The sequence below is a fragment of the Sceloporus undulatus genome, chromosome 8 (assembly GCF_019175285.1).
Source record: "Sceloporus undulatus isolate JIND9_A2432 ecotype Alabama chromosome 8, SceUnd_v1.1, whole genome shotgun sequence".
Lineage (NCBI taxonomy): Eukaryota > Metazoa > Chordata > Lepidosauria > Squamata > Phrynosomatidae > Sceloporus > Sceloporus undulatus.
Genome location: NC_056529.1, coordinates 9987746 through 10014291, shown reverse-complemented (window position 1 = coordinate 10014291; position 26546 = coordinate 9987746). Strand labels below are relative to the sequence as shown.

The following is a 26546-nucleotide window of genomic DNA, read 5'->3' as shown; positions in this document are numbered from 1 at the left end:
CTCTATAACCGTTTGAGGAAAGATGCAATACAGTTGTAACCAATACAACACATTCACACCCTGATCAGCATCTCCTCTGCAAAGTTTCAGAGCAGGGTCCTTCCTAACCCTCATGGAGTTGGTGCCAAGATTTGAACCTGAAATATTTTGCTTGCAAAAGGTATGTGCTCTAGCCCTGATCTACAGCCCTGCACCAAGAACAGAAAACCACCATGCACCCTAATCCTTGAATCACTGATATCCTGGTCTATGGACACCTGTTCCTCCTTGGTTTCTTTCTACCATTAGAACTCTGCTCCATGCTTTAAGTACTGCTACCTTCATTTTAAAAAGCCTGAGTTTTTGCCTTTGCTCCCACAAACTCCTCTCAGAAATGCAAGAAAAAAATTCTGATGGGAAAATAGCTAATTCTAAAACGGATCACCAGGCCCTGGAGTCTCAACATACTTTTAGTTGCTGCATTGTCTCCTCTTCAGATACAGCAAAGCAATCTTTCCTGAAATGATGTTCTGGTAGATGTCTCAATGCCACATGGCTTAGCTATTTGTTATCCTAGACTGTCATTTTGCAGGGGCCAGGGGAGAGCCCTAGAAAAACCAGCGAAGCTGACAAGTCGTCAGATTAAATGCTCTTATATACAAGACTATTTAAATTGCAGTTTTATAAGAAATGGAGTTGTTGCTGCTCCATGTTATCCTTTAAAGAGTTTGGCAGGAGATTAAAGTACCAGATTATTGAAAAATCCAACTACCTAGGGACATACTGGCTTTTCCCCTCCTCTCTTCTTTTTTTCCTTTCAGATATGTGCTTTCTGCTAAAGAAGTCGACTGGCTTCATTTGTGGCAATGTCTGTAATTTTTGCAACCTATAAACCAAAGGGTCACTGCAAGTAGATAAATAGATAAAGCAAGGACAGTATTTGCAACATGTTTAAACCATGAACACAGCTTGGGATTTTTCTTGGATAACAACTCCTGCCGTCTTCCAGCCAGCATAGCTAGTGGAGGATTCTGGATGTTATAGTCCAAGAAGTGTCCCGTCCCCCCCGAGATGTGTATGATATGGCATGAAAGAGGAGGTTTTAGCATATACATATAAACCCTGCCACTGTCCAAATCTGTTTCGTCATGTGGAACTGAAGGAACAGCTAGCAATGCAAAGCACCTTGTAGTAGATTATCTACTGAGGGTTTGAAATGTGTTAGACTACAATCCCCATCATCCCCAACTAACCATGTAACCCAAATACATTTGAAGGACACTAGTGAGGGGAAACTGGCTTGGATTTCTCTTACAGAGCCACAGAGAAGACTACTATTGGGGCGCTTCCTGGTTTCAATGGGTTTCCTACTTCTTTCTGCCTACTGTCAAGGGCACCTGGCTGTCCTTCCTTTCTTTTATTCTCATCTCTAGGGATATTCAGATGAATCAGTGAGACCATTTTCCAGCCAAGCTTCCACCTTTGTTTATCAGAATCAGGGCTTAAATCAACTAGAATTCACGGCTCAGGGTGAGTAAAATACTTTGCAGTGTATGTTTTTTAAAAAAGCATTTTTATTCTGTAGAGAATACCACGGGAATAAATAGCATGTTACAGGCAAGAGAAATAGTCTAGTTTGGACTGAAAGTGCACTCAAAATGATAGCATATCACATTGTGGGTGGATCAGATTTAGATGAATGGTTAAGAAGCAAATCATTCACACTGAGTAATGTCTAGATTTAAGACGGGGAAAGAGGTCTGGGAGAGGGATATTTTGCTACTGGTTTTTCCTACAACAAGTCTGCCACAATTACAAAACAAAGCTTATCCGTACAATACACTTGTCCCAGCCCACAAAACAATATAAATGAAAATTGGATTCCTTCTCCCCATGTGGCTCTGGCCCGCCATCATTTCTGGTCTTCTGAATTTAATAACATTGGAAATTGCCTTATTCTGAGTCTATCTAAACCAGTTTTGTCAACACTGGCTGACAACAATAGCATTCCAGATTTCTAGACAGAATGTTTTTATAAGCCTGCCTGGAAATTCCTGGTATCTCCTGATGGTTTCCCATCCAACTACTAACCAGGCTCAACCCTGTTCAGCTTCCAGAATCAGAGACTGGATGTGTTCAGGGTCATATCGTGGTGTCTATATCTGTTTGCCACCTGCATGAATGAAAAATACTGACAAAATAATTTTTAACAATAAACAACAGGAAGGAAAACCACATTCACTCATTGGTTGCCAGATGAAAAAAACAGGACAGGGTTCCTGTACCTTTAATGGTTGCTTCAAAGAGGTAATTTCAGCAGGGAGACTTTGCATGACAAGCAACACATGCTGAAATTTCACCTTCTACACAGCTGTTAAAGGTACAGGAGTCCTTGCCCTGTTTTTCCCCTGGTAACCTTAGTTGTGATGTGCTAAACCTTCCCCTCGAGAGTGAATGCCAAGATTTAAATACCATCAGCCCTCTACATTTGCAGCTATGACTTTTGCGTATCTGATGTATTTGAAATATGTTCTCTCTAGATCCTCCAAAGTGACTCTGCTGACCATAGAGTCACACTGGTGAACCTAGAAATTCCTAGAGAAAACACTTCTCTAGGTATTTGTAAGTACTCCTCCTTAAGAAGCTACCTCTAGTCACCATTGCAGGAAAATAGTAAAGATAACTATCTTCAAATATGTGATGGTCTGTCACTCAGATGAAGCAGATGTACTCACTGGGAAACTCTTCCTACTCATCAGAAGTTGTTTGATAGTACTCTTGGAAGGAGTACACTATGCTTCACTGAAACTCTTCAAAGACTGGACATCCATCCATCATTGAATCTTTTATGGACAACTGGGTTAGAGCAAATGACCTTCAAGGACCCTACCAACGTAAACTTATACCAATGATTGTATGCTCTTTAAAATCTCCCACCATCTGCAAAATGAGTACGTTTTCAACAACATTAATGGTGAGGGGAAAAAACAGTCATACAAAAAAAAAAGTAGCAGTTGGAGGGGAATTGAGTATTTCTGGCTTGCTATGAAAATGCTGATCTCCGTTGTGGCATAATGCACACTTTTGGAAACATTCCTTGATGTTTTGCCAAGGACTCTTCAATATCCATTACTGCTCCCTCAGTACACTTGTTCATTCCCTCCCTTGTGCATGAATGATCTTCCATTTTCTGGTTTCCCATCTCTCTGACTTTTCTCATAAAGTTATCTCTAATTTGTTGGGGAAAAAATATGAATAATCTAAGGAGCACTCATAACGGAAGACCTCCTTTTCGCAAAGCCATGGGAATGGGATACGTTGCTCAGGGCTGGAAACATCAGCAGAATGAAATCTAACTTTAGATTTTCAGTCCGCAGTGATTCCTTGCCCAATGCACGGCATTTATGTGGAATGGTTAAGTAGAAATGCAGACATGTGATAAGAAGACTGAAATGCACTGCAGAGGCCGCCTTCTTCGCTTCAGATATTAGAGTTTCAGCAAAAAATAAATCAGGACTGCTATTTGAGCTAGTTAAAGAAATGGATTTTTAAAGGACTAAAAAACGTACAGGAAATCGTACCACAACATCATTCTAACAGAAAGTCTCCTCGAAATGGCTCTCAAAGGCTTTTTATGTCCTTCTCAAGGAAGAAAAATCCTAGTCTGGGCCATGATCAATGAAGGATGGTTCCTGTTTGGGGCCTTTTTCCAGGCAGCATTCTGGATTCTTTTTGCTATTTATTCTGCGGTTCACTTTGGGTAGAAACTACAGCCTAATTTGTCTTGTTAACCAATTTGTGGTTAAAACAAGAATTTAAGATGTGAGATTCTTAAAAAGGCTCATTTTGGGGTAGAAGGGTTGGCAGCTAGCAAAAGGAAATGTTCCAAGGCTGTTACAAAGAAAAAAAAAGAGGTAGTATGGTATTCCTATATAATCAGGTGTACCTGCTATTGCTACTGACAGAATGTACTGTACCATTTTGGCTGGCAGGGAAGAGACCTCCATTTTGAATGCTCCCCTATGTAAATAGCTTCATGAAAGAAAACTACTATAGTTGTAACCAGCTCTCTGCCTCCTTCATTTGTATTTGTATGTCACGTAGTGGGGAGTCCATATAAAGAGACCATTCTAATATCATATCCCAAGTTGCTGCCTAAAGTGTTACAATCCATTCTACTTTATCCACCGACCCAACCAAGACAAGCTGTAAACAAATTGCTTTATGACACCTATTTCCAGGGTGTTGCGAATTTTAACAAAATGCAAAATGTTAATGGTAAAACTCTACACCACTTCTGCTTGTCTAATGCGCCTCTTCCTGACAACAAATGAAGATTCTCAGATTATGAAGCTATGAAAAAGAAATGTCCCACTCTAAGGCTAGGAAAGTGCTGTAAGAGATCATCAAATTTTTGCCAGTTCTTTCTTGGGTTGGCAAGTGAAATGCCAGTAGAATTCCCCAGCAAAATCCCAATGTGTTGCTAAGGTGGGCGCAGTTAGTCAACGGCTGGTGGCAGTGAGTTATTTATTTAAAGGTGGTCTCAAGGGGTCCCATCCAGCTCAACAGGAGAGGAAGGGGTGAATTGTACTGACCACAATTCAGTAAGACTTGGATCTTCATAAGAGGATGCACATCTGTGGGAAACAGAAGTGAACAGTTTTGCCATGTCCGTATTCAGCAAGTGGCTGCTGTGACATTACTACATGGGAGAGGGGGCAGTGAAGTGACCAGTACACAATGGGACAAGTGCACATTGCGACACTCTTTCCAGTATCCCAATGTGCATCTTCACAATTCATTAACAGGGTTTGTTAGTGCCTCCGCTATATGGCTAAGTATGTGTACAGTTACGTAATGTAGACAGCAATAGAGAATTCTGGCCATTAAAAGCAACCACACAACCATCAGAAAGTTCATAGCATGGATCTTCAAAGTTCAAAAAAATGTTAGTTCCCATCCAGGATACCATTTGACCAACATTATATACAACTGTTTTTTCAACTTATTGCAGGAGCAGCTCAGAACAAGCCATGGTTTTGTTCCAGATTTTCACGCAGAAAGCGACTTACCAAAAAGGTATCCATTCTTAGAACCAATAAAGCAGTCGTTTCTTTACATACATCCTTCAATTGTTTGTTAGTCTGACTCCAGTTCCATTTTGTCCCTTGTATCTTGCCCTTCAAAAGACAACTGTACCCAAAGTGCTTCCGTTTTCAATCCCCCACCCAGCCCTCTGCATTTTGGACTGCTGCTTTTCTGGACTCAAAGCCCAATGTCCTATAGGGGACACCTAGTCCCCACTTTGATTCTGACTTTAATGTATCTCACAAGGAAGAGTCAGTTTCATCAAAAGTACATTTAAAGTACCTTTACCCCCCAAAAAAAGTAAACAAAACCCCCACAAAAATCCTCAAGAGTCCTTCTCGCATCAGATAGGTCTAAATGTCATCAGGCTCTGCATGTGAATACAGTTCACTGAGTTTTTCAAATTTGGGGCCCCATTCTTTTATATCCCCATATACTGTATCTTCATCCCATCCAGAGGAACCAAGAGAACTTAGGCTGCTAGCTTCTGAACATTCGCCTTCTGTGTAAAACACCTGCAATGAATCGCAGGGCAGAGTGTGGTGCTGCTGGTCCATGTTTCTTACCACACCTGAAAGATAACATCCAAAATCGATGCTAGAAAAGGAGGGGCCCTTTCCTGCTGAGAGAGCTTCCAGCTGTTCCTTTGGACTGATGTGGAAATCACAGCTCAAGGGACTCTGCAGCTCTGTCCGTTTCCCTTTCTTCTTGTAGAGAGAGTATGCCGGGCTGGTTTGAAGGGACATCTGGAGCTCTGCCATGTTATATGCATCCTAAAGGAAGAAGTTGGCACTAGGTTAAAGAGGAATTATTGCCAGAGAATATTGGCTTAATTCTCTGTCCCTGGATGTTCATTCTCAGGAGTGGTTCCTGCTCAGTAGCCAACATTAAGCCAAGAAGTTACACATATCAACAAAACTTTGTTGCCACCATTCAGCATCACATTTGGACCCAGGTTTCCCTCTTGCCCTTGGATGTAAAAAATTACATGTAAAGTAACCACCAGCAAAACCTACTTCTTTCAATATTGAGGGTATTTAAAAAAAAGTGCATTTAAAAATGCAGTGGGTGGACACGTCCATATTTTACTAGTATCATTTTCTTTTTTTTCAAATTGCCATTAAAAGGTGGTTGAAATTCATTATTGCAGTTACAAATGTGTAACCTACAGTTTAGCGTTTGTGACTGGCCAACCCAAATGCGCAAAAAGATGATGCAAGCTTTTGAAACTCCATTGGCTTCTTCATCAGACAAAGCTGTTAAAAATCAAACAGGAGAAAGAAAGAATCACTAAGGCTCACTTTGCTGGTTTTACAAAAGGGCAGGGCATAGTGCCTGATGTGTCAAAGGAACAATGTGGATTTTCTCAAGATATACCCCCCGTGTGGGTAAACCTATTCCCCCCTTCCCAAACAATTTGAGAAGGAAGTTAATCTTATTAAGTGCTAATAGGATTTATATACTTAGCTCTCTATGTGCCACCTTGATGATAAATATCCCTTTAAGTGTTTAAAACACGTTCACAGAAAATCCATTCAGCTAGATGGAAGTTCCACATGTAAAATCCGAACCAATCTAGAAACTAGGTCTGCACCTTTATCTTTCCTCTTTAGTTGTTCTAAAGTTCATGTTGGTCAGCTGCAGGGATGGCCCTGCAATTAAGCTAAATGAGATGGAAACTTCAGGCAGCCGTGGAAAGTCAACAATGTGTTTATTAATGGATTATTAGTACATTAATTTATTATTGTTACACCTTTACTCCCAGGAAAGGAGTTAAGAGATTGTGGAATTGTCTATCCTAGGTGCACTAATAACTTTGCTGGCCTTGCTACTATATGCCAGGACTTTTGGAGAAGGGACACCATTTGCTGCTTGCACAGATGTCAGTTGCTCCTTTCATAATACTTTGGCTCCATGAAACTCTTGCTAAAAGCCAAGTATTCAAGATATGGGGAGGTGTACAGTCAGCTGCCTTCTCTTCCCATTTTCTCTCTTTATTCACCATTTTTTAAATTCTAGCCACTTTAACCTCTTAACATCAACATCATTACTCCTTTATACAATCTTGGTAGAACATATCTGTCAAACATTGTAGAACAGGCTTTCCCAATTGTGTTGGATTACAACTTCCATTGTCCCCGGCCACCAAACACTTAGAAATAGGTAAAAACAATGGATTGGATCCAATATTAAGTCATACTTAGGGCAAACCTACTGAAATCAATCGAAATTAAATTAGTCAGTCAAATTAGTGACTAATCAGTCACTTAAGAGGCTTGGTTTTAATGGCTCTACGTATTCTAAATCTACATTCAACCTAGTCTTGAAAAGAAAATCAGTCGACTTTTAGAGGATGAACATGTGTGTTTCAGCAAACGGCATTTCAGAAGCGGCATTCCTTCACATTTGAGAACAAAGGTGACTTCTTTCATTATGGTACTTGTGATCCACAATTTTTATAAGTACTCACATTAAAACTATTTGGTTGGGGTTTTTTGGTTTGTATTTTAAAATGAGCACCTACTTTTATTAGGCAGTTTTTTCTTGGTGGTACCCCCCCAAACAAGAAGTTCTTCCAAGTAGAGACGTAATGCCTTGACAAGTCTTTTTCTTCAATGCTACTTTTCACTGAGATCACAGATTGGTTCAAAGCCCAGACCAACTTTCTGAAAGTAGCATGTAAGGTTTTCCTTCTGACGTTGTCTACTGCATTTACTGTTGCGAATCTCACCTCTTTTTTTAATGTTGCCTATCAGGGGTCTTGCCTTGATCTGTATGTTCTTGAACATCTAAACATGTTAACTCTCCATTTATTTATTCATTCATTATTTATTACATTTATTTCATTCCTTTCTGCCAAAGATGACACTCGAGGCGGGTCATTAGCAGTCACCGCTCCCACAAAAAAGGTTGTTGTGCAGTACTTTAAAGGAAATCAAAAAAATGCCTAGAGGCTTTTATCCTCTCTGTGAGAAAATACAATCTGAGATAGTGGGCTGTGTATCCACAAAAGCTCACTCTCAATATTTTAAAGGTGCCACGCAACTCTTTGTTCTTTTGCCGCAACAAGGTAACACAGGTTCCACTCTGAAAATCAAAAGCAGCTTTCATGTGAAGAAATATGGCAGCAATATCAAATAAACCAAAAAGCAAACAGTTGAGGCCACGCTTACATACTCCAAATCTAAAAACTGTCTTACTTGATCTTGCTCGCCACCCCCTTCTTCATTATAGTTGAGGATGTTCTCTCGGATGTCCTCCAGGTCATCATGGCAGGTGGTGACATGATAAACTACTCCGTTCTTATTTTTGTGGCTCTTCCACCGAATCCAAAGGAAAAGGCCACTAAACAGAACTGGATAAAGAGACAGGACAAAAGGAAAGAATATTTAGAAACCACATTTGAAATGCAGCATCTCAACAGCAGGGACTTTCATTTTGGATAATGCCATGTGACATAATTGGGAGTCCACCTGCCTTGTTGCCTTTTAGGACACAAGTGTGTGCACATATGGCTGCAACCAGGCCTTAAATGAACACATTCCACAATGTTCATCACTTACGTGACTTTTTTCTCTTATGCCGACATGCCCAACCTCTGCTCTCAAACTGGCACCATTTGAGTTTAGTCTTTGTACCAAGCTAATGGGATTGTGCCAGTTCAACTGTGCACCAATTCAGACCTTTAAGTAGACAATCCAATAAACACAGCTAGTTTTAGCAATAGCTTAAGCTCTCCTTTTGATTTACTGCTATTAATAGAAGGAAAGCAGTCAGAAGGTGAGCAATATCCAGAGAAGAAAATCAGAGCCCACATTTTATATATTTATTTAGCTTGCAATACTAACATCTCTTGTTTAGATGAAATTTCCATTAAGTCCATGGGACCTAGACTATATATATATATGTTTGTGTGTGTAAGTAGTCTATCCAAAAGATGGTAAAGAGGATTGGGTTTAAAACAAGCCAGCTACATACAGACTTATCTGATGTGACTTATCTGATGGGTCTTATCTTTCACTTCTCAATCTCTCTCGGCTAAAATGGGAACAATGACCTACCTCATATGTTTGTCACAGGAGATGAATGACATGAAGATGGAAGAGCACTTTACAGATGACAGACAAAACAAATGAGAGGGAAGAAATTCATGACACTGCAGCAATTCCATAGAAGTCATCTCTTGCAGACATTTGTGGTAAATCCTATTAATACATTAGAATCACAGAATTTTAAGAGTTGGAAAGAATCATGAGGGTGATCTAAAATGCAATCCCTTGCTATGCAGGAATACACTAGTCACAGCACTCCTGAAAGATGTCCCTCAAACCTCTGCTAGACTTCACCATTTATCATCATCCTGATTACTATATTCTTCTTTTGACTGGCCTTCCATTTTCTCACCTTAGTCTTTTCCATTCAACATTTGGCTGCTAAGGTTATCTTTTTGGCCTGTCATTTTGATCAGGTTGCCCCACTTTTGAAGAGAAACCCCGCTATCTCTACATTGGTTACTCATTCCTTCTAGGATTCAGTACAAGCTTCTTTTTTTCAACTTTCAAAACCCTACCCAACCTTTTTTTCTTTTCACCAACCTATTTGAGATCTGTATTCTAGGAACTCTTGGCTCCTTAGCCAACCAAAGGTTTCTTTTTCCTTGGCTTCGCTTCGTCCTTTCTTGCTCCCTGCTCTGTACTCTTGTAACTGCCTCTCTGTACATTTGCAGACTGCTCCTTCCCTCAGTATTTTAGATCTCAGATAAAGCGATTTAGGATTTGTTAAGATTTTTATCATTCTGTATGTTTTGATTACATGTATTTATCAGTTTGTTTTATACTGTATTTTATTTTTGCATTTTATCTGGATAATTTGCTTTACAGTAGTATTGTATACTTTTATACCTTTATTATTCCTCCCTCCTGCCCCCCCCCCTATGTGTATATATAAATATACATATATTTTAAAATGGACACCTTTGTCAAGACCCCATTTTGGGTTGTTCTACTTTAAAAATGTCATGCACATCAATGGTGCTATATAAAGAAACAGTAACAATAACAATAACAGTGATGTGAAACTGGCCACAGCCTTAGCTCAATTTAAATCTATGATCAAAACACAACTTTAGCATCTTACATAAAATGGGAAACAGCACAAGCAACCAACTATGTAAAAGAACAGAAGTAATGACCATGTCATTAAACAAATGGAAAAAGGGTTGTGCAGTATACATTTTATTATAAAAAATAATTCAGGCACAGCATTTGTGTTTTCTAAACTTATTTTTGTTATATGATTGAACTGAAGTTTACATGATTGCAAACGTCTGTAAATGTACCGTAAAGATGACTGAATGAGAAAGCCTGTCGCAATATGTTTTCACAGGGCCAAGCCAGAAGAGATGTCATTCACCTCATTAACAATTTTAAAGCTAAGTAAAGTAGGCTTTTGGTATCCGTTGGGGTTTGGTTCCAGGACACACACACCCCATGGATATCAAAATCCATGGATGCTCAAGTCCCATTATACACAATGTTATAGTAAAAGAGTGTCCCTTATATAAAATAGCAAAATCAAGGTTTGCTTTTTGGAATTAATACTGTATATTTTTGGAATATCTGCAAACTGTGGATAGTTGAATTTGTGAATAAAGGATCCTTAGAGATGGAGGACCAACTGTGACAGGCATAGGGCTCCCCGATTCTGGTGGAGGATAGGAATGTTGACTCTTCCCCCCAAATACAGTGACTTGGGTCTCCTTTTTGCATTGGGAACAAAGGTTCCAACAGAACATTTTCTTCCAAGGGAGACAGGCATTGCCACGCAGGTTGGACATTTTACTTTTTTAAATCTATAACTCTCAAGTAGCCATGAAAGCTGGATGAATTTTGATCACCCTAAAAACATATTCAGGGGTAGCCATGTTGGCCATATAGCAAAGTACAATTAACATCCAAAATCAAAATCCATGCACTTTCCCCACCCATGTTCTAAGGCAGCATAAACACAAAATTGCAGCCACAGGGCTGCTATCTCAGACTTGTTGTATGTAATCAAGTGATTTAAATGTAATAAATAACAAATTCCTATAATTCTAATTAAGTTCATGACAAACGTTCCAATAAAAAACACTTTTAGGCTGAAATCATATTCATACTAACTCGACACTCTGGGGATTCTATGACTTATTACTGAGTACACATGTATGGACTCTTGAAATAACTGCTGGAAATACCCAATATTCTAAGTTGCATTCCACTGGTATACCCATCGGGATTATACCTTCTTCAAAATATGTTCGAGAGTCTGATTTTGAAATATACAGTCTTGGAAAGCTTGCACAAACTTGATTCTGAAATGCACTTACTTGGCACAATGTGATATATTTTGACCATTCAGAGCAACAACATCAGTCAAGGTATTTTATTGTACCTTTTCCTGTATCATTATGTATTATTTATATGTATTATGCTATTATTTCTTAGATTGTACACCATGGGCAGGTTTACTTTATCTATTTTATTGTTTGTATGTACAGTGCTGTGTAAATCTACAGCACTATATAAATAAAGCATAATAATAATAATAATAATAATAATAATAATAATAATAATAATAATAATAATAATAATAATGTACTAAAATGAGCAAGCACAGGTGCCCTTTAGACAGGGCCACACAACTAGGAGAACATTTAGATAACATGACTATCTCCCAAAGGGACAGAGTTTGGCTTCATGTTCCCAGTGCCTAGCACAAAAAGTGTTCTTTTCAGTTTACAAAGATACCTGTTTGAAAAAGAAATGTAATACAGAATGTAGCTCTGTGCCTTCCAAGATGCCTTTCTTCTTACACTGTCAAGGCCCAACTCTCAGAGGAGCTGCTCCTCTGATTCTGCTTGTCAAAAAGAACCGCTGGATGCAAACATTACAGGTAGAAGTCAAGATTAATGTGCATCAAACTCAATGCAATATCCACTGAGCTCTCACAGAAAAGAACCTATAAGTACACTATGTTTTCAGTGCCTATGAACAATATTTAACATTGCTCCAAGCCCAACTTTTCTCCTCCTAATTGAAAGTAAAGGTGATACTTGGGAATGAACAGTTAGCTCTCCCTAGACCCAGTAAGAGAACAATATGGCCTCATAAAAAGATGCCTCACATTTGGAAGAGAAAAGAAATAGTTGAATCTCCCTTATCTGAAATAAGGGAACAAAGTGTTTTGGATACTGGATTTTGAATATTTGTATTTGCATATGTATGCCTAATCTTCAAGATGGGACCCAAGCACAATTCATTTATGTTTCATATACACCTTACATAGTCTTAAGGTAATTTAAACAATACTTTAAATACTAATGTTTATGAAATAAATTTTTTGTATCTTGTACCAACAAAACGCAAAGGTGCCACAATCTCAGCCGCCCATGAAAAAAAACTGGTTTTTGGAGCATTTGGGGTTTTGAAATTCCAGATAAGGAAGACTCAAACTATATCAACTGTTTACAATCTCCATTTACCTAAAGAGCAGAGGTCCCCATAATTCTGAAAGGTAATTCTGGCTTTTCAAATAACTATTGTCCCATGTTTGCATGGCAAACGGATCCATTCAACTACAGTTCAAAAATGCAAATGTAGAAGTTCTACATACACATTTATACTACTCACGTGAGAAACAAAGATTTGTCACAGTCAACCATCTGGAGTCTATAGCAGGCCATCAGCACGGTTTACAACTCGGATATTCCAGACTTCTAAGTCATGCAGGTGGTTCTCAACATATAGGCTGGCCTCCTATTAGCTACAAGGTGGTAAGCTAGACTTAGGATACCGTAACTGTTTCCTATTCACATTTACAATGTGGTAATGATGGTAAACGCCTCTAAAACCCACCTTAAAATCTAGCCAGCTGCACTAAGGGGCAGATTTCTGAAGTGCTGGTGAGCAGGGCACTGAAAGATGATATGTCCAGCCCATTCCCACCAGCAAATGCATGTTGTGACATGACTCTGTGGGGGTCTACGCTTCTGGTTAGTGCACCACCAATTGCTGGCAGAATGGGGCTGGATGCATCATCCTTCAGCACCCCACTCACCAGTGCAACAGAATTCCATCCCTCAGCAAGTGCATTTCAGGGGTCACATTGGGAGGTGACACCACAACACCATATGTATATATCTGCTGCAAGATCTTGGCCAAAAAAAAAAAAGAGTTAACTTACTCATTTTACAGAGATCTATAAAGATGGTGACAGAGAATGAATTGACATGTTCTATTCCTTATTTGCCCTCGATAAATAAATAATTAGAAAATCTACACAGGGCTAGCCTAGAAATGATAGCATACCCCCCCCAAATTAATTTTTAATTTCCCATATTGCTGCAAGATCACAACTTGATGACTTCAAAAGAAGCCATGGTAAAACTCAGGACAGAGTTAAATTCTGTTTGCAATCAAAGGATTCTATCCTGCAGAGCTGCCTCAGGTCAATATGTGGAACTTTGGGGGGGAGGAGGTGAGTCACTACTGCATATGTTTCTCTTTAATGGAGTTCATAGGAAGAACCAATTTCCTTGGTGGAGTCAACTCTTCGAATCTGCAGGCGTTACATTCTGAAACACACGCGCGCACACACACACACCCCACACACAGATAGCAAAATCCACGGGTCACACATCCCATTATTTCCAATGGTGGTGCAGCCACATGCACATGCCTCCATTGGGGAGAATGGGGCAGGGCCATCCACAGATGTTCCAGTCCGCAGACGGCAAACCCACGGAAGAAAAGAGCCACCTGTACGTTTAAAAATCTACATGTTGAAAATCTCCATTGGTAGCAAGATTTCCATGCTATGTGCCCTATCTGGCAATGGGACCACTGTAATCTAGTGATCAGACTGCTAAAAATGAAACTGGGAACTGAGACTTGATACCTCCACTGCCATGGAGTTCAGCTGTCTCTGCCCTACATCCACAGATGGGAACAGCAATAATAAATCTCACAAGGTTACCGTGAAGACAAAACATTTTGGTAAGTGCTTTGCAAATTCAGAAAGTGCAGTAGCGTAATAAATAACACTTAATTATGAATTCATATATTATTTCATAACACATTTTACAATTTTCCAACTCTCTCCAAAATCATGTACAGTAGGTCTTTAGTATCTGCTGGAGTTTGATTCCTGTGGATGCCAAAATGCATTGAAGCTCCCATTAAATACAACAGGATAGTAAAATAGTGTTCCTAAACAAAATGGAAAAATCAAGGTTTGCTTTTTTGGATTAAAAAAATGTTTCAAGTTGTGGATGCTTGAATCTGTGGATATGGAGAGCTGGCTGTACTTAAGTTGTTTCATGATTAATTTACTCCCTGCAAAACATCTCTCTTTGAACAATTCATCTTAGACAGCTTTAAGGGGCTGAACAAATGCATTAATGATAGCTCAACCAACAGTTATTTGGTATGTCAGCTAAATGGAACCTCCAGATCCAGAGGCAGTTATGCCACTGAGTTTCAATGGCAACAGAGAGGAAAGTCTATTGGCTTCACACCCAACTTGTGAACTTTCTGGCAGCATCTGGCCAGGATACAGGATTAGATTGCTCTTTGGTCAGCAACAATAATGTTCTTTTCTAATGTTCATTTCTCCTTTCAGATACATGCTTGGCTTGTTCTTTCTGAATCAATTGCCAACAAAATAATGCAGAAATGCAGCAAATGAACAAAGATGGAAAGTTTAAATCAAATGCAGATGGATCACAATGGAAAGAAGAAATGTCTCAACTGATGAAACAAAGACCAAAAGGACAAAACAATGAAGGCATGATCCAGCAGGAGTTTTCGTAACATGTACGCAGGACAACACGAAGGATGGTTTTGGTTCATCACCAAAGATAGTATAATATGTAGTTGCCATAACTACCTAGAAGGGCCAGAAAGCAAATACAGATAGCAAACATGGAGCTGAAGCTCAGCCCAGCATCCTTGTGAAAGATTGCCAGCGTGATTTCACAGTTACGGCCTGAGTAGCCATCGGGACAGTGGCATCGGAACTTGCTTGCAGACTGAGAGATACATGTGCCAAAATTACATGGCCTCTGAGCACACGCTGTATAAATGCAGTGCCGGCCAGTGGCATTCTCCACCAACATGTGTCCTGGAGGGCAACTGAAAGACAGAAATGCAGATCAAAAAATTCAGCAGCAACCTCAGCACTGGTTCATCCAAAGCTCTGGGGCACCAACTTGATTTTTATGTTCCCATTTAGCATAATCAAGAGCCAGTTCCAGAGTAATGCAATCTGCTTACGGATGAGCCCCATGAGTTCAGAAGGCTGGATGCCTGGAACAAACCCAGCTCCTATGACTGTGTTTCAAGATAGGTTCATGCAACACAAACACACACCAGCTTCCAAAGAGTTTCTCACTGTGGCACCTTAAAGATAAGCAAGTATATTGTAGCAGAAGCTTTCATGAGCAAGAGACTGCTTTATTGATATCTCATCAGGTATTAGAAACAAGCTTTTGAAATGAATGAATCAGTTCTCAAGGGATTGCTGCACAACCTGCTAGCCATCAAGTAAATGCAAACTACTTACCATATTATGTTGTTTGCTAGGTAGTTGAAAACACCAACCCAACCAGTCCAATATTTTTTGCTGCCTACGGTAAAGAACAACATTGCACCCTCTTTCCCCTTCCGTGTATAAAAAAATTAACCAGCCAAACAAATCCAGACTTTAGAGAAACTCATTAAAAATAATCATGTTACTCATTACTTTCCTCTTTAATATGTGCAAACAGCATTATTTGCAGTACTGAAACATGTTAGTATATGCTTTAACAGATAGTGTTTACTTAATGTATCTGGAGACTGGAAGGCATTTTTGCAACTTTTACTATTTTAATTGATTTTCTTTAAAAGTAAGATGTTGGCAATTTGTTGTTAACACACTACTAATGAGTAAGGCAGTGCATTACTTTTTTGAAAAAGTAAAACAAGAAGTAACAACAACTTCTCAAGTAATGCTAACTCTAATACATTAGTTTAAAATTAATTTCCCCAAGATCTGATTATAACTTCCTTCAACATCAGTGGTGGGATAGACTCATTCTCTACATCTGAAGGTATAAGGAAAGCTTAAATTGCACAGGCTATATAGCATTCACAATCCTGTCTGGCCATTCCCTGTTTCTTTCCCTCTTTCACCTAAGAAAACTGCCCTTCAGTGCCTAATAGTAAGGTCACTCTGACAACCACCTTAGCTTTGCAGTCTTAAGCAAACAGGAAGTAGCAACAGTATTCTGGGAGATAAAAGAGTGTCCAAAACATGTAGAGTTGCACTGCAAAGACTGGGCTACTGGCCAGAAGGAAAAGCTCACTAGTTACACAGGGTATCATCTGGACAGTGAAAATCAGTTCTTAGAAAAGTGATTTCCAATTACTCACAGATGCACAGAATCATAGAACCAAAGAGTTGGAAGAGACCCCAAGGGCCATCCAGTCAGAGCCCCTTCCATGCAGGAACACACAACGAAAGCACTCCTGACAGATGGCCATCCTGCCTTCTCCTGTTCTCCAGAAATTCTCAAAGATTATTGCCAGTGACTTGGAAATTACTTCTGCCGTTTTTAAAAAACACTTGGGATGCAGCTCATCTGGTCCTGGAGACTTAAATTAACCTAGATTAACCAGTTATTCCTGTACTACATCTTTACTTATTCTGTGCTGCATTTCCCCTATTGTGTCCTCTGCTCCATTTTCCTCAGTTTGAGCACCCTTTTCCATTTGTGAGAAGACTGAGGCAAAGAAGGTGTTGAGTAATTCTGCCTTTTCTCTGTCCCCAGTTAGCATTTTGCCATCTTCTCCACGCAGTGGGCCTACCGTTTCCTTCTTCTTCCTTTTGCTGTGGACATACCCAAAAGAGCCCTTTTTATTGTTCTTAACCTCTCTAGCAAGCCTGAGTTCATTCTGAGCTTCAGCTTTTCTGACTTTCCCTACACACGCTAGCTATTTGTTTGAATTCCTCTTTGGTGAGTTCCCCATTTTTCCATTTCTTATACATGTTCCGTTTAAAACCTAGCTCAATTGAAATTTCATTAGTCATCCATCCTGGTTTCTTGAGACATCTCTCATTTTTCCTCCTGATTGGAATTGTTTAATATTAAATCTGTATACCAATGGAATTAATATGGGTGAAGAATACACCACTAACGTTTTTGTTGTTTCCTGCAACAGTGCCATATTGTTAATTTAATTTTGAAAAAAAATACTGCTATATTGTTGGGATTCCTATTAGGTTATCTGCAGGAATATTAAAGGGTCAGGAATACTGAAAGAGAAGGGAGTTCAAGATGGATGGGAGTTTCTCAAAAGGGAGATACTGAAGGCAAAATTTCAATTTATTATTAGCACACCTTCCCCAGATATCCATCTGATGAGAAGCTTCACAAGTAATGCTACAAGGATTCATTTCCTTTGGATGTGAGAATATGCTGTAGATTTATGCTGTTCTTGTAATATTTGTTTTATTCAAGCAGCTGAGCATACTGGAGGCAAACCAGCACTCCCACAGCAAGCACCAAACCTGCTACCCTTGCATCAATTTCCAGAGAGACATCCTGAACTTCAAGGTGCTGCACCTTCAGGCAAACTCATTAACTAGTAAATCTTCTTCTCAATTCAAACTGACGCCAAACTATTTTTCCCTCTGTTCTCTGATTCCAAGGGGTATCCTTTTCTAATCTGAGGATTCTAGATTAACGGTGGGCAAAAGACTCTTCCTTTGTGACTAATATAACATCCCTCTACATTTGCCCTGAAGTACAGCAGATTATAATAACAATATATGTTAAGTTCAGAGAAAGCCTTATCACTGGTACTTAGACAAAGGTTTTGATCTCTTGGTTGGGGAACACAGAGATTTTTTGCATTCATGCTTGCTCTATGTATAGCTAGGTACTTATAAGTACCTCTTCCAAAGGAACCCACCTTACTTTCCCCCCAAAAAACATACACATTCTTCAAACCACCAGAACTGCAGCCCTGCGAGAGTGAGTTGATCTTACACTGTAATTTTATGAAACAATATTACCTTACCTGCACTCATGCATCATCCACAAGTCAATACATATAAACTGCTGGCTGCAAGGATTACTCTTGCAGGCTTCAGAGAGGCAGCCTTTTCTCACTCCTTGAGCACTCAATACCAGCTCCTTAAGGGACGGATCTAGAGGTAGCCTGTAGTTATTGAACCTGACATCCTTCATGCATCCTAAAGCGAAATACAGAACAGACTTGATTTTAAAAAAACAAAAAACCCTCTTCATCAAGAATTGTTTTTGAAATAGATGTGTCAAAAGCACTGCAAGGCTGAGCATGTATTATGTTTAACAACTGCCTCCGAAGTTCAGAAGCAGGTCAGAGCTCCCACTCCATTCCCTGCTTCCCAGCTGTGATACATACCCCCAAATGTGAAGAAATCATTTTGGGGGTATGTATCATTCTAAAGCTATCTCCACCAGCTAGCGCTGCCCAGATGCTATCAAATACAAATCCCATCATCCAAGAAGCCTTGATACTAAGGATGATAGGTGTACTTAAAATCTGATGGCTATGGGGAGACTGCTCTAGAGGAAGTAGATTTCAATATATTCTTCTTATATTTATTGTAGAAAGGCAACAATTTATTATTCTCTTGATTTGATGACTGTCACAAACAAAAGTCCTGCATTTGTCAAATTTATTTCTACGATGAAGAAACCTTGGCATAACCAGAAATGGATTTTTGTGTGGAATTCTTTTTCAAAAAATAATTTTTATTAACACAAACAATTATGCATGAATAAAAGTAGTTCTAAATATCTATTTTTTGCACTAGACTCCAGTTGGTGGATCATGGTGTCAGGTAAAGTACACACCTTGATCCCACATGTGTGAAATCTGCCCACCCGCTAAAACAGTCTTTGCATGTATCTTGCATTAGGATGAAGACAGTGAGTTCATTCATTCGTAATATAGCTCACAGACATGCAAACCAGTAAGTAGGACATGGTATAAATCAAGAGTGGGAACTCAGCAGTCTTCCAAATGATGCTGAACAGCTCTATCAGCCCTAGCCAATGGTGAAGAATGCTGGGAGCTGCAGTTCAAGAATACCTGGAGGGCGATATGATTCCCACCCTGGCATGAGCCTTGACTCTTGCTCCATCCTCAATACCACAGAAGAAGAAGAAGAAAACAACTTGAATGTGTTTATCTTTCCTCAGGAATGTGGAACCTGCAATCCTCTACAAGTATTGGGCCACAATTTCCATCATCCCTGGATGAGTCACGCAGGCAAATACAAACACGAATCCAACAACATCTAAAAAACCAAGGTTCTTCACCCAGAAAATGTATATATATTTTATACTGTGTATACATAATCAGTTGCATAACTCCATGTCCTGCTTTTCACTATCTAATCTGAAACACTCTGAAAATGTACAGGGCTATTCCCCTGACCAACCACCTAAGAGGAGAAAAGAAAATGTGGACTTGTTCAAGTAGAATAAGTGGAATTACCGATCCCCCCTCCAGCACTCTTAAAATGTTACCTTCACCCCCACTACAAATTTACACGATGTCACAACTTGCTAAGATTTGTAAGAAAAAAGTTAAGCAGAAGGGGGAGGGTAGCAGGGGCTGCCACAAGATGTCTCCTTGGGGCCCTTTCATATTTTTAATCGGCTAGCTTGTTAGCTGTGCAAGAACAACAAAGGAAAAGCAAGGGATGCTAAATGCTAATACACAAACACTATGGGTGCTATGCAAGTGCCATCTCATAACTCTTTTAATAGCTAAGGCTCTGTGATGGACAGTTATCCGAGACAACAGTTAAGTAGAATATTCTCTTTACCTTGGAAACTGTGGCTTTGATTGACAGGGTGTGTATTGCCAACTACCAAGCTGTTGGGATCAAGGATGATCTCTTTGTAGACTCCCGCTGCCTTCAAGATTTCTCTCTTCCCGCCTCCTCCATCCAGGCGAAGAATGAACTCATCTTCATTTCTCTCCAGGGAAATTTGATGCCATTCTCCATTATCAACTTGATAGGAAGGAAGGCTAACTGCAAATGCTCCATCTCCCAGGTTGTAAGATACTGTTAATAAGCCAAGGACCACCTTGCAAAGAAACAAGGAAAGGGTGTTAATAATCTTTGAACACTGCACAACTAGGTTCTAGGTAGTGCTGAAAAACAGAGCAAAAGTGGTAGGTGGAAGGACTTTGTAAATTCAGCTATGGGCTCCAAACTGCTTGAGTGCATATGTGTATAAACATAAAGACAGGGTCAAGATTCAGAGATGCATTTCTTTACACACGATTAGATAAATGCAGCAATATTCCCACAGGGATGATGCTGTATTAATGTATCAGGGCAATGTGAACTGACCAGTAAATGTGCACAAAGCATACATGGTTCATTTATTTATTGTTTAGATTTATACTTTATCACATGGGACAGAAGGCCACTCGGGGGGGGGGGGGGGGAGCCAGCAGAAGCAACTATGGTTATGTATGTTCACATGAAAGTGCAGATAATGTGAGGAAGTGATGGTATCAACAGAGGATTCTGCACGTTCCCTCATCAATATGGACAGTCGCCAATAGATGTCTGAGTGTGTGAACTAATCAGACATTTTGTAAATTGCCCAATTAAATACTCAGACTCCATGTAAATTTCAGCAATTGACTGTACAATGTGGCTAGTACACAAGTAGATAAACTACACAGCAATTGGCCAATGTCAATAAATAAGGATTTACCATTTGTCATTGTTGTGTGCCTTCAAATTGTTTCCAGTTTACAGTAACCCTAAGGCAAAGTTATCAATGGATTTTTCTGGCAAGATTTGTTCAGAGGGGGTTTCCCTTTACCTTCCTCTGAGGCTGAGTGTGACTTGCCCAAGGGCAACTAGTGGGTTTCTATAGCCTGAAACAGACAGGCCAAAAGAAGCAGCATCTGACCACTTTGGGGGCGTGGTGCTCAGATAATGCATGCCCCCGAAGCATCCAGAAGCCACTCCGAAACAGCAAGAGCTGCTTTGGGAGTGGGCCATGTGGTTGCCACAGTCCTGGCACAATCGGTGCCAGAGTGGCCAGAAGCCACTACTTCCGGCCATCTGCTTCGGCCCTTTGTCTGAGAGCAGATTTGTACCCTGGTCTCCAGAGTCACAGGCCAACACTCAAACCACTACGCTATGATGTATTTCACTTTACCAACTGCTACCCAATTAATAATTTCCAGAGCGGAAAGCTGTTTTAATCTGATTGCAGCGTTAGCATGAAATATGTCTTTAGGGTCTTTTATCCTACATTTTAAACAGTGTTCATTTTATTGCAGTTAGTTTCCCAAGGGACACCGAACTGTTTGCTCTTACATTTGTTAGTCACTGCTAAGTTGCTGATATTTCAAACAGTGCTGTAAGTTTGCACTCCGAGTTAGATAACTAAAGAAACAATGTTGATTTCATGCCTGACATTTATTTTACAAGTGCTTGCTTAAGCTAAAAGGTTCTATAAATGCTTAGTGTTTTCAGAATAAAGTTGTCCATCTTGACCACTCTAAGCTGAGACTGAGAGCCTTAGTGAGTGGGATTGGAGCACCTTGGCCAATTGTGTATGTGTATGTTTCTTACTTCCTAACCATATTCAGGGCTCATGCCAGCTCCTGTATCTTACCTGGGTTATCACAGTGAGGCTAATATTTTGGTCTCCCCAACAACAGCAAGAACAACAAAGAGTTTTATTTTCCCTGTCAATTTGACAGTGGAAATAGATATGAAAAATATTTTTTTCCTTTTGAAAGGGAAACCATTACTCACCTTCACTGCATACATTCAAACTATCATTCATTTGCATTGCACACAGGTAAGAGTCCATCTAAATTATTCCATGTATTTCATACATTGGAGGGCTTATTACACCAGACCAAGGTCACAGAACAGCACAGAGAGTGCACCAAATTACTCAAAAAACTTTCTGACAGCCAAACTTCCCCAAAAAACATTCTGACAGCCAAACATCCCCAATGTAATTGCATCTACTTAAGGTGAGTTGCATGAAGAAAAGCTAACATGGAGAAGGTTGTACACATTGGGATGCAACAGCTAATCTGTATAGCCATCACTATGGGAGAAAATACAAATAAAATTATTTAAAAGGCTCTTGCTAGTTTCCACCTGCGCAGATCAGCTCACATCCTAATAATGCCTCACATGATTGCATAGCAATATATTGGAATTTTGCTGTGTGAACTGGCCTTAAGGTTTGGATAATGAAGACTCTGTGGTACTACTTGGCAGCTTCTATAAATGTATGTTTTACAAAACAGCATGGCTGTTTTAAATTTCACTGGAAGGGGAGAGGAACCAAGGGCACAGCTGAATTATAAGCAATAATGATGAATGGAATGCATCAGGAGAGATCAATCTTGTGCATGCCTCGCTGGGTTGGAACAGAATTAACTCTGAATTGACATTTGACCATCACCCATCATCATTTACCTGCAGGGTGATGTGTTCATCCTTGTTTCGGGAAGACATGCTCATGATGATACCGTTGGGCTCTCGCATCCTTATCATGGCCTCTACCAGTGTTCTGCGAGAAGGTGTGGTGAAAGAAAGCTGGTAACGAATGTAACTCCCTGGCCCAAATGAATATTCTTCAGCAACTAGAGAAATTGAAAAGACGCAGTGAGCCATAAATACACACATACCTTAATTTTTTTATTTATATAATTAGAAGACTTGAGTCAGCTGCATAAACAGCAGAGATAGAAAATGAAAACCAGGTGGGGGCATCTCTCCCTCTCCCTCTCCCTCTCTCTCTCTCTCTCAATCTCCAAGACAGTTGACATAAGGATCATGACCACGCCTTCTATTGGGTTCCTGGCTGAGCATTAAGTGCCACTTTTCTAACCAATAGCTTGGTTGCAGAGTGTCTTTGTTCCTCCTCCCCCTTCTCCATGCCCTTCCACAGATGCCTCTTCATGCTGTAAGCATTGCCCCTGGACCTATTCTGTTTGGAATCCCACTCTCACTCTTCACTTCTTCCATTCATCTTTGCAGTGACCGTAGATATAGGACTCAAAAGAGGAGGCAACAGTGGAGTTAGGGTAGAGTTTGCCCAGAGACCTCTGCCAACTGGAGGGCTTTCTCCTCTGGTATATAAAGGCATGTCATTAGACATAGGTTTGGTCATCTACATAGAATAAAAAGAGACTCTGGCTGACAAGAACTATGAATTCTGCACAAGAAGGAGGGAGAGAGGGAATACACTAGCAGTAAACAATATATGTTTCTTAATCAGGTTTCAAAGTTACATTGGGAACTTTCCCAGTTGCGTTTAAATATGAAAAGAGATTTGATAGCACCTATGAGACTAATTGAAAGAAATAAAGGAAGCATGAGCTTTCTCTGGACTCCAACCCATGCAGGGTTCAAATCAACAAAAGTTCATGCTACCATTCTTTCTTTCAGTTAGTCTCAAAGATGCTGACAAGATCCCTTTGCATACCAATTTTCCAGCCTAACATGGCTATGTCTTTGAATTCCGCCCAAAAGGGAGAAGCACAAACCCCTCCAAGTTGCTTCCATCCCTTTCAATCTAGTTAACGGTCAAGTGAAACATTTTCACCACAGATCCCAGCTGTCTCCACAGTCTTCAGGTGGCAGAACAGAACAGCTAATCCTTGAGAGAGTTTCTTTTCTTGGAGCCCTTCAATCAGGGGAGCTCAGCAAAATATACTCTGCACTATACCAAGAGTGAAAATCATTATTCACCTTTGTCACATTTAGAACCATAGTAACCCGGCAAGCAATGGCAGGTAAATGAGCTCCACTCGCCAAGACATCTCCCATGAATGCCACATGGAGAGGAGCCCATCTTCTCACAACTACCATCCGTCAAGGTGCAGCCAGGAGAGCTATTCAGAGACTCTGCTGGAGATTCAAGGTCATACAGCTTTAAAAGGAAAAAAAGGAGAATCATGGTTGGCTGTTAAAAAAATGGAGCTTCTGCCAACACTGCCAGAAATAAGCTGTCATCCCTTTCCAATACTGTGGCTGGTCAATCCCCTGGTAACACAAATGCAAATGTAATTTCAGCCTCTCAAAAAGAGGTGGGGGACCTGTGGCCCTCCAGATGTTAGGTTGCAATTCACATCAGCTTGGTCAATACAGCTAATGGTGGATCACACTTTCCCATCCCTGCTTGAAAAGAAACATATGGTATCATAACAAGATCAAAGAATGTTTTTCATGTAATTAAATCTGACAGATAATTCTGTAGAAATCCCCCACCTCCCTAAATATGGTGCACATTTCCACTGATGTGTGTCCCTTATTTTGGTTACATTTTTGTTCCCAAAGTACAAGGATAAGGCAAATTATGCATTTGGTTGCACAATATGCAAGTCACATACAGGCAGAATGTAATGTGATGACCCCAGTTTTGTGTGTGGGGGGGGGAGATCTCATGAATGATAGAAGAGAGATAAAACAGAAGCAGATAAGACTAAAGTAGGTTAGAAGAGATGCTGAATCACAACCTTCCCTGTCCCAAGAAAAGTGGAACTTTGCTGGATTGAACTAAAACAACCTTCACATTCCTAGCCTAGAAGATGTATCTCTTATAGACTTGGAATGAGTATAAGGCTTCATTTTGACACATCTTAAGCTTAAAGCAAACTCCCTGTTAGCATCATATCATAGAAGAAATGTCCATATCCTTTCTAATTTTTTTTAAAAAAGCTAAAGCCTTCATTAGTATAATGCCATTTATTATTCTAAAAACATTTGACTTACCTGAGTGTCCACAATGAGACTGCGAATGCATCCATTAAAGTGTTTCTGTTGTAACTGGGGGTATGAATATGGAATGGATTCCTTTACTCCACCCAACTGAAGAACCTGGTTCATGTTCAAGTACCTTCAAAACACAGAGGTGCTAAATAAGAAATGAATGTTAGTATAATTATGCTACAAAAAAAGAGAGGAGAATGGCCTAGAGCACACAAGTCAACTACTATTGCAAATCTTCAAAACTGACTCCTTTAGAAACATTCATTCAGTTACAAGCGTAAGCCAAATTCTTTGATGACAGAATGTCATTAAGTCAAAAGTGTCATTCAGTCAGAAGGTGTTAAGAATGACTGACAACAGTTACAAGGCAAGATGTATTAAGCATGTCCAGTATTGAATATTTTGCATTTGGGGATGGGGAAAATACCCTGAGCCTATGCTAGAGACACATGGATATCCCACTGTTCACCCCATATAGAGTCAGGGCTTTAAACACTGTTTCAAGTGAATGCATCTAAAGTCACAACAGTAAATGCATATTTAAACCAATGAGTACATATTCCTGGAGAACACAATGCAGGAAGAGGAGATACTATCTGTAGGCATTCCATTTTCTTCCACCAGGATGCATCTGAGGGTCCAAGTCAAATACACCTCTGTGGTTAAATGCCACTGTCACATCTACCCCATCAGAAAAGTCCTGAAGAAGCTATCCACCCAGGATCAAAGTCTAGTGAGGTTCCTTGATACTGCTCATGGATAACTGAGTCTAACGGCTGGGACTGGGGGGATATATAAAGGATGTGCAAGGCTACAAACAAAATTCAGGCCTAGCTATTCTATAGGTTCCAAATATAATCTGCAGTAAAATCCATATGTGTGTTCACAGACCCCAAAGAATGAATGAATGAATTTTGTTGATATTTTGGACGCAGCAAACTAGCTTAGAAAATGCAGACAGGTTATATGGCACAAACAGATGTGTCCTTTAGCTGAGAAGACCTGATAGTGGAGTTCAGAGAACACAGAACTGGTGGCCTGAGATGACTGTTCCTTCTGCCCCAATGATGGTCCCGCCAGTGTATCATTGCCTTCCTTCTGGCCCAAGATAAGTGCTGGGGCGCTTGGAACTCAAGGAAGAGGAAAGCAATATCAGTTTGCACCAACCAGGCCTTGATCATTCTTTTCAGAATAAGGTGCTACCAGTGCTGTAGTTTGCTCCATTTCTGACAGGACATTCAAGGAGGGTGTTTATCACTGAAGCACTTTTCCTGTATACTGGTAACAGTTCTACTCAGAGAGAGTTCTACTTTGTGAAGTCAAATGGCTCATCCATAGTTTTTGTGGGTTTTTGGGCTATGCGGCCATGTTCTGGAAGAGTTTATTCCTGGCGTTCAGTAGGTGTAGGTGAAAATAATCTGCACAGGATCATGCTGTTGAAGGATTAATCACAGGAAGTGTTCTTATACACATCCTACCATCTTCCTGCCCACACTTATATTTCCTGTCCACACTTATATTTCCAATACTGCAAGGCTATTTAAATGTTACCTCCTTGCTTGTGGAACAAAGCCCACAACCTCACAATTTGTTCGGTCTTCAGTAGACAGCCATTTTCCTACTCCTTCCAT

General features: G+C 40.0%; 1 protein-coding gene across 1 annotated transcript; it reads right to left on the bottom strand.

Annotated features, from left to right (window-relative positions):
• Nucleotides 1–1577: 1577 nt before the first annotated feature.
• LOC121914383 (neural-cadherin-like) lies at nt 1578–26546 on the bottom strand. Its single transcript, XM_042437774.1, has 9 exons — nt 26467–26546; nt 24919–25042; nt 23896–24076; nt 22618–22784; nt 19972–20236; nt 18171–18345; nt 14995–15239; nt 8268–8422; nt 1578–5840 (listed from the first exon to the last, which is right to left on the bottom strand). The coding sequence occupies exons 1-9, from the start codon at nt 26544–26546 to the stop codon at nt 5421–5423; spliced, it is 1812 nt and encodes a 603-aa protein (XP_042293708.1). The 3' UTR covers nt 1578–5420.

Bases quoted from the DNA above. Each gene is read 5' to 3' on its own strand.
- LOC121914383 (XM_042437774.1), bottom strand. From the start codon at position 26,546: ATGGAAGGAGTAGGAAAATGGCTGTCTACTGAAGACCGAACAAATTGT. The intron at 18,346-19,971 runs GTAAAGAGAATA...ATTTCGCTTTAG, and splicing joins TCAAAGCCACAGTTTCCAAG to GATGCATGAAGGATGTCAGG. The intron at 15,240-18,170 runs GTAAGGTAATAT...TCTGTCTTTCAG, and splicing joins TGGATGATGCATGAGTGCAG to TTGCCCTCCAGGACACATGT.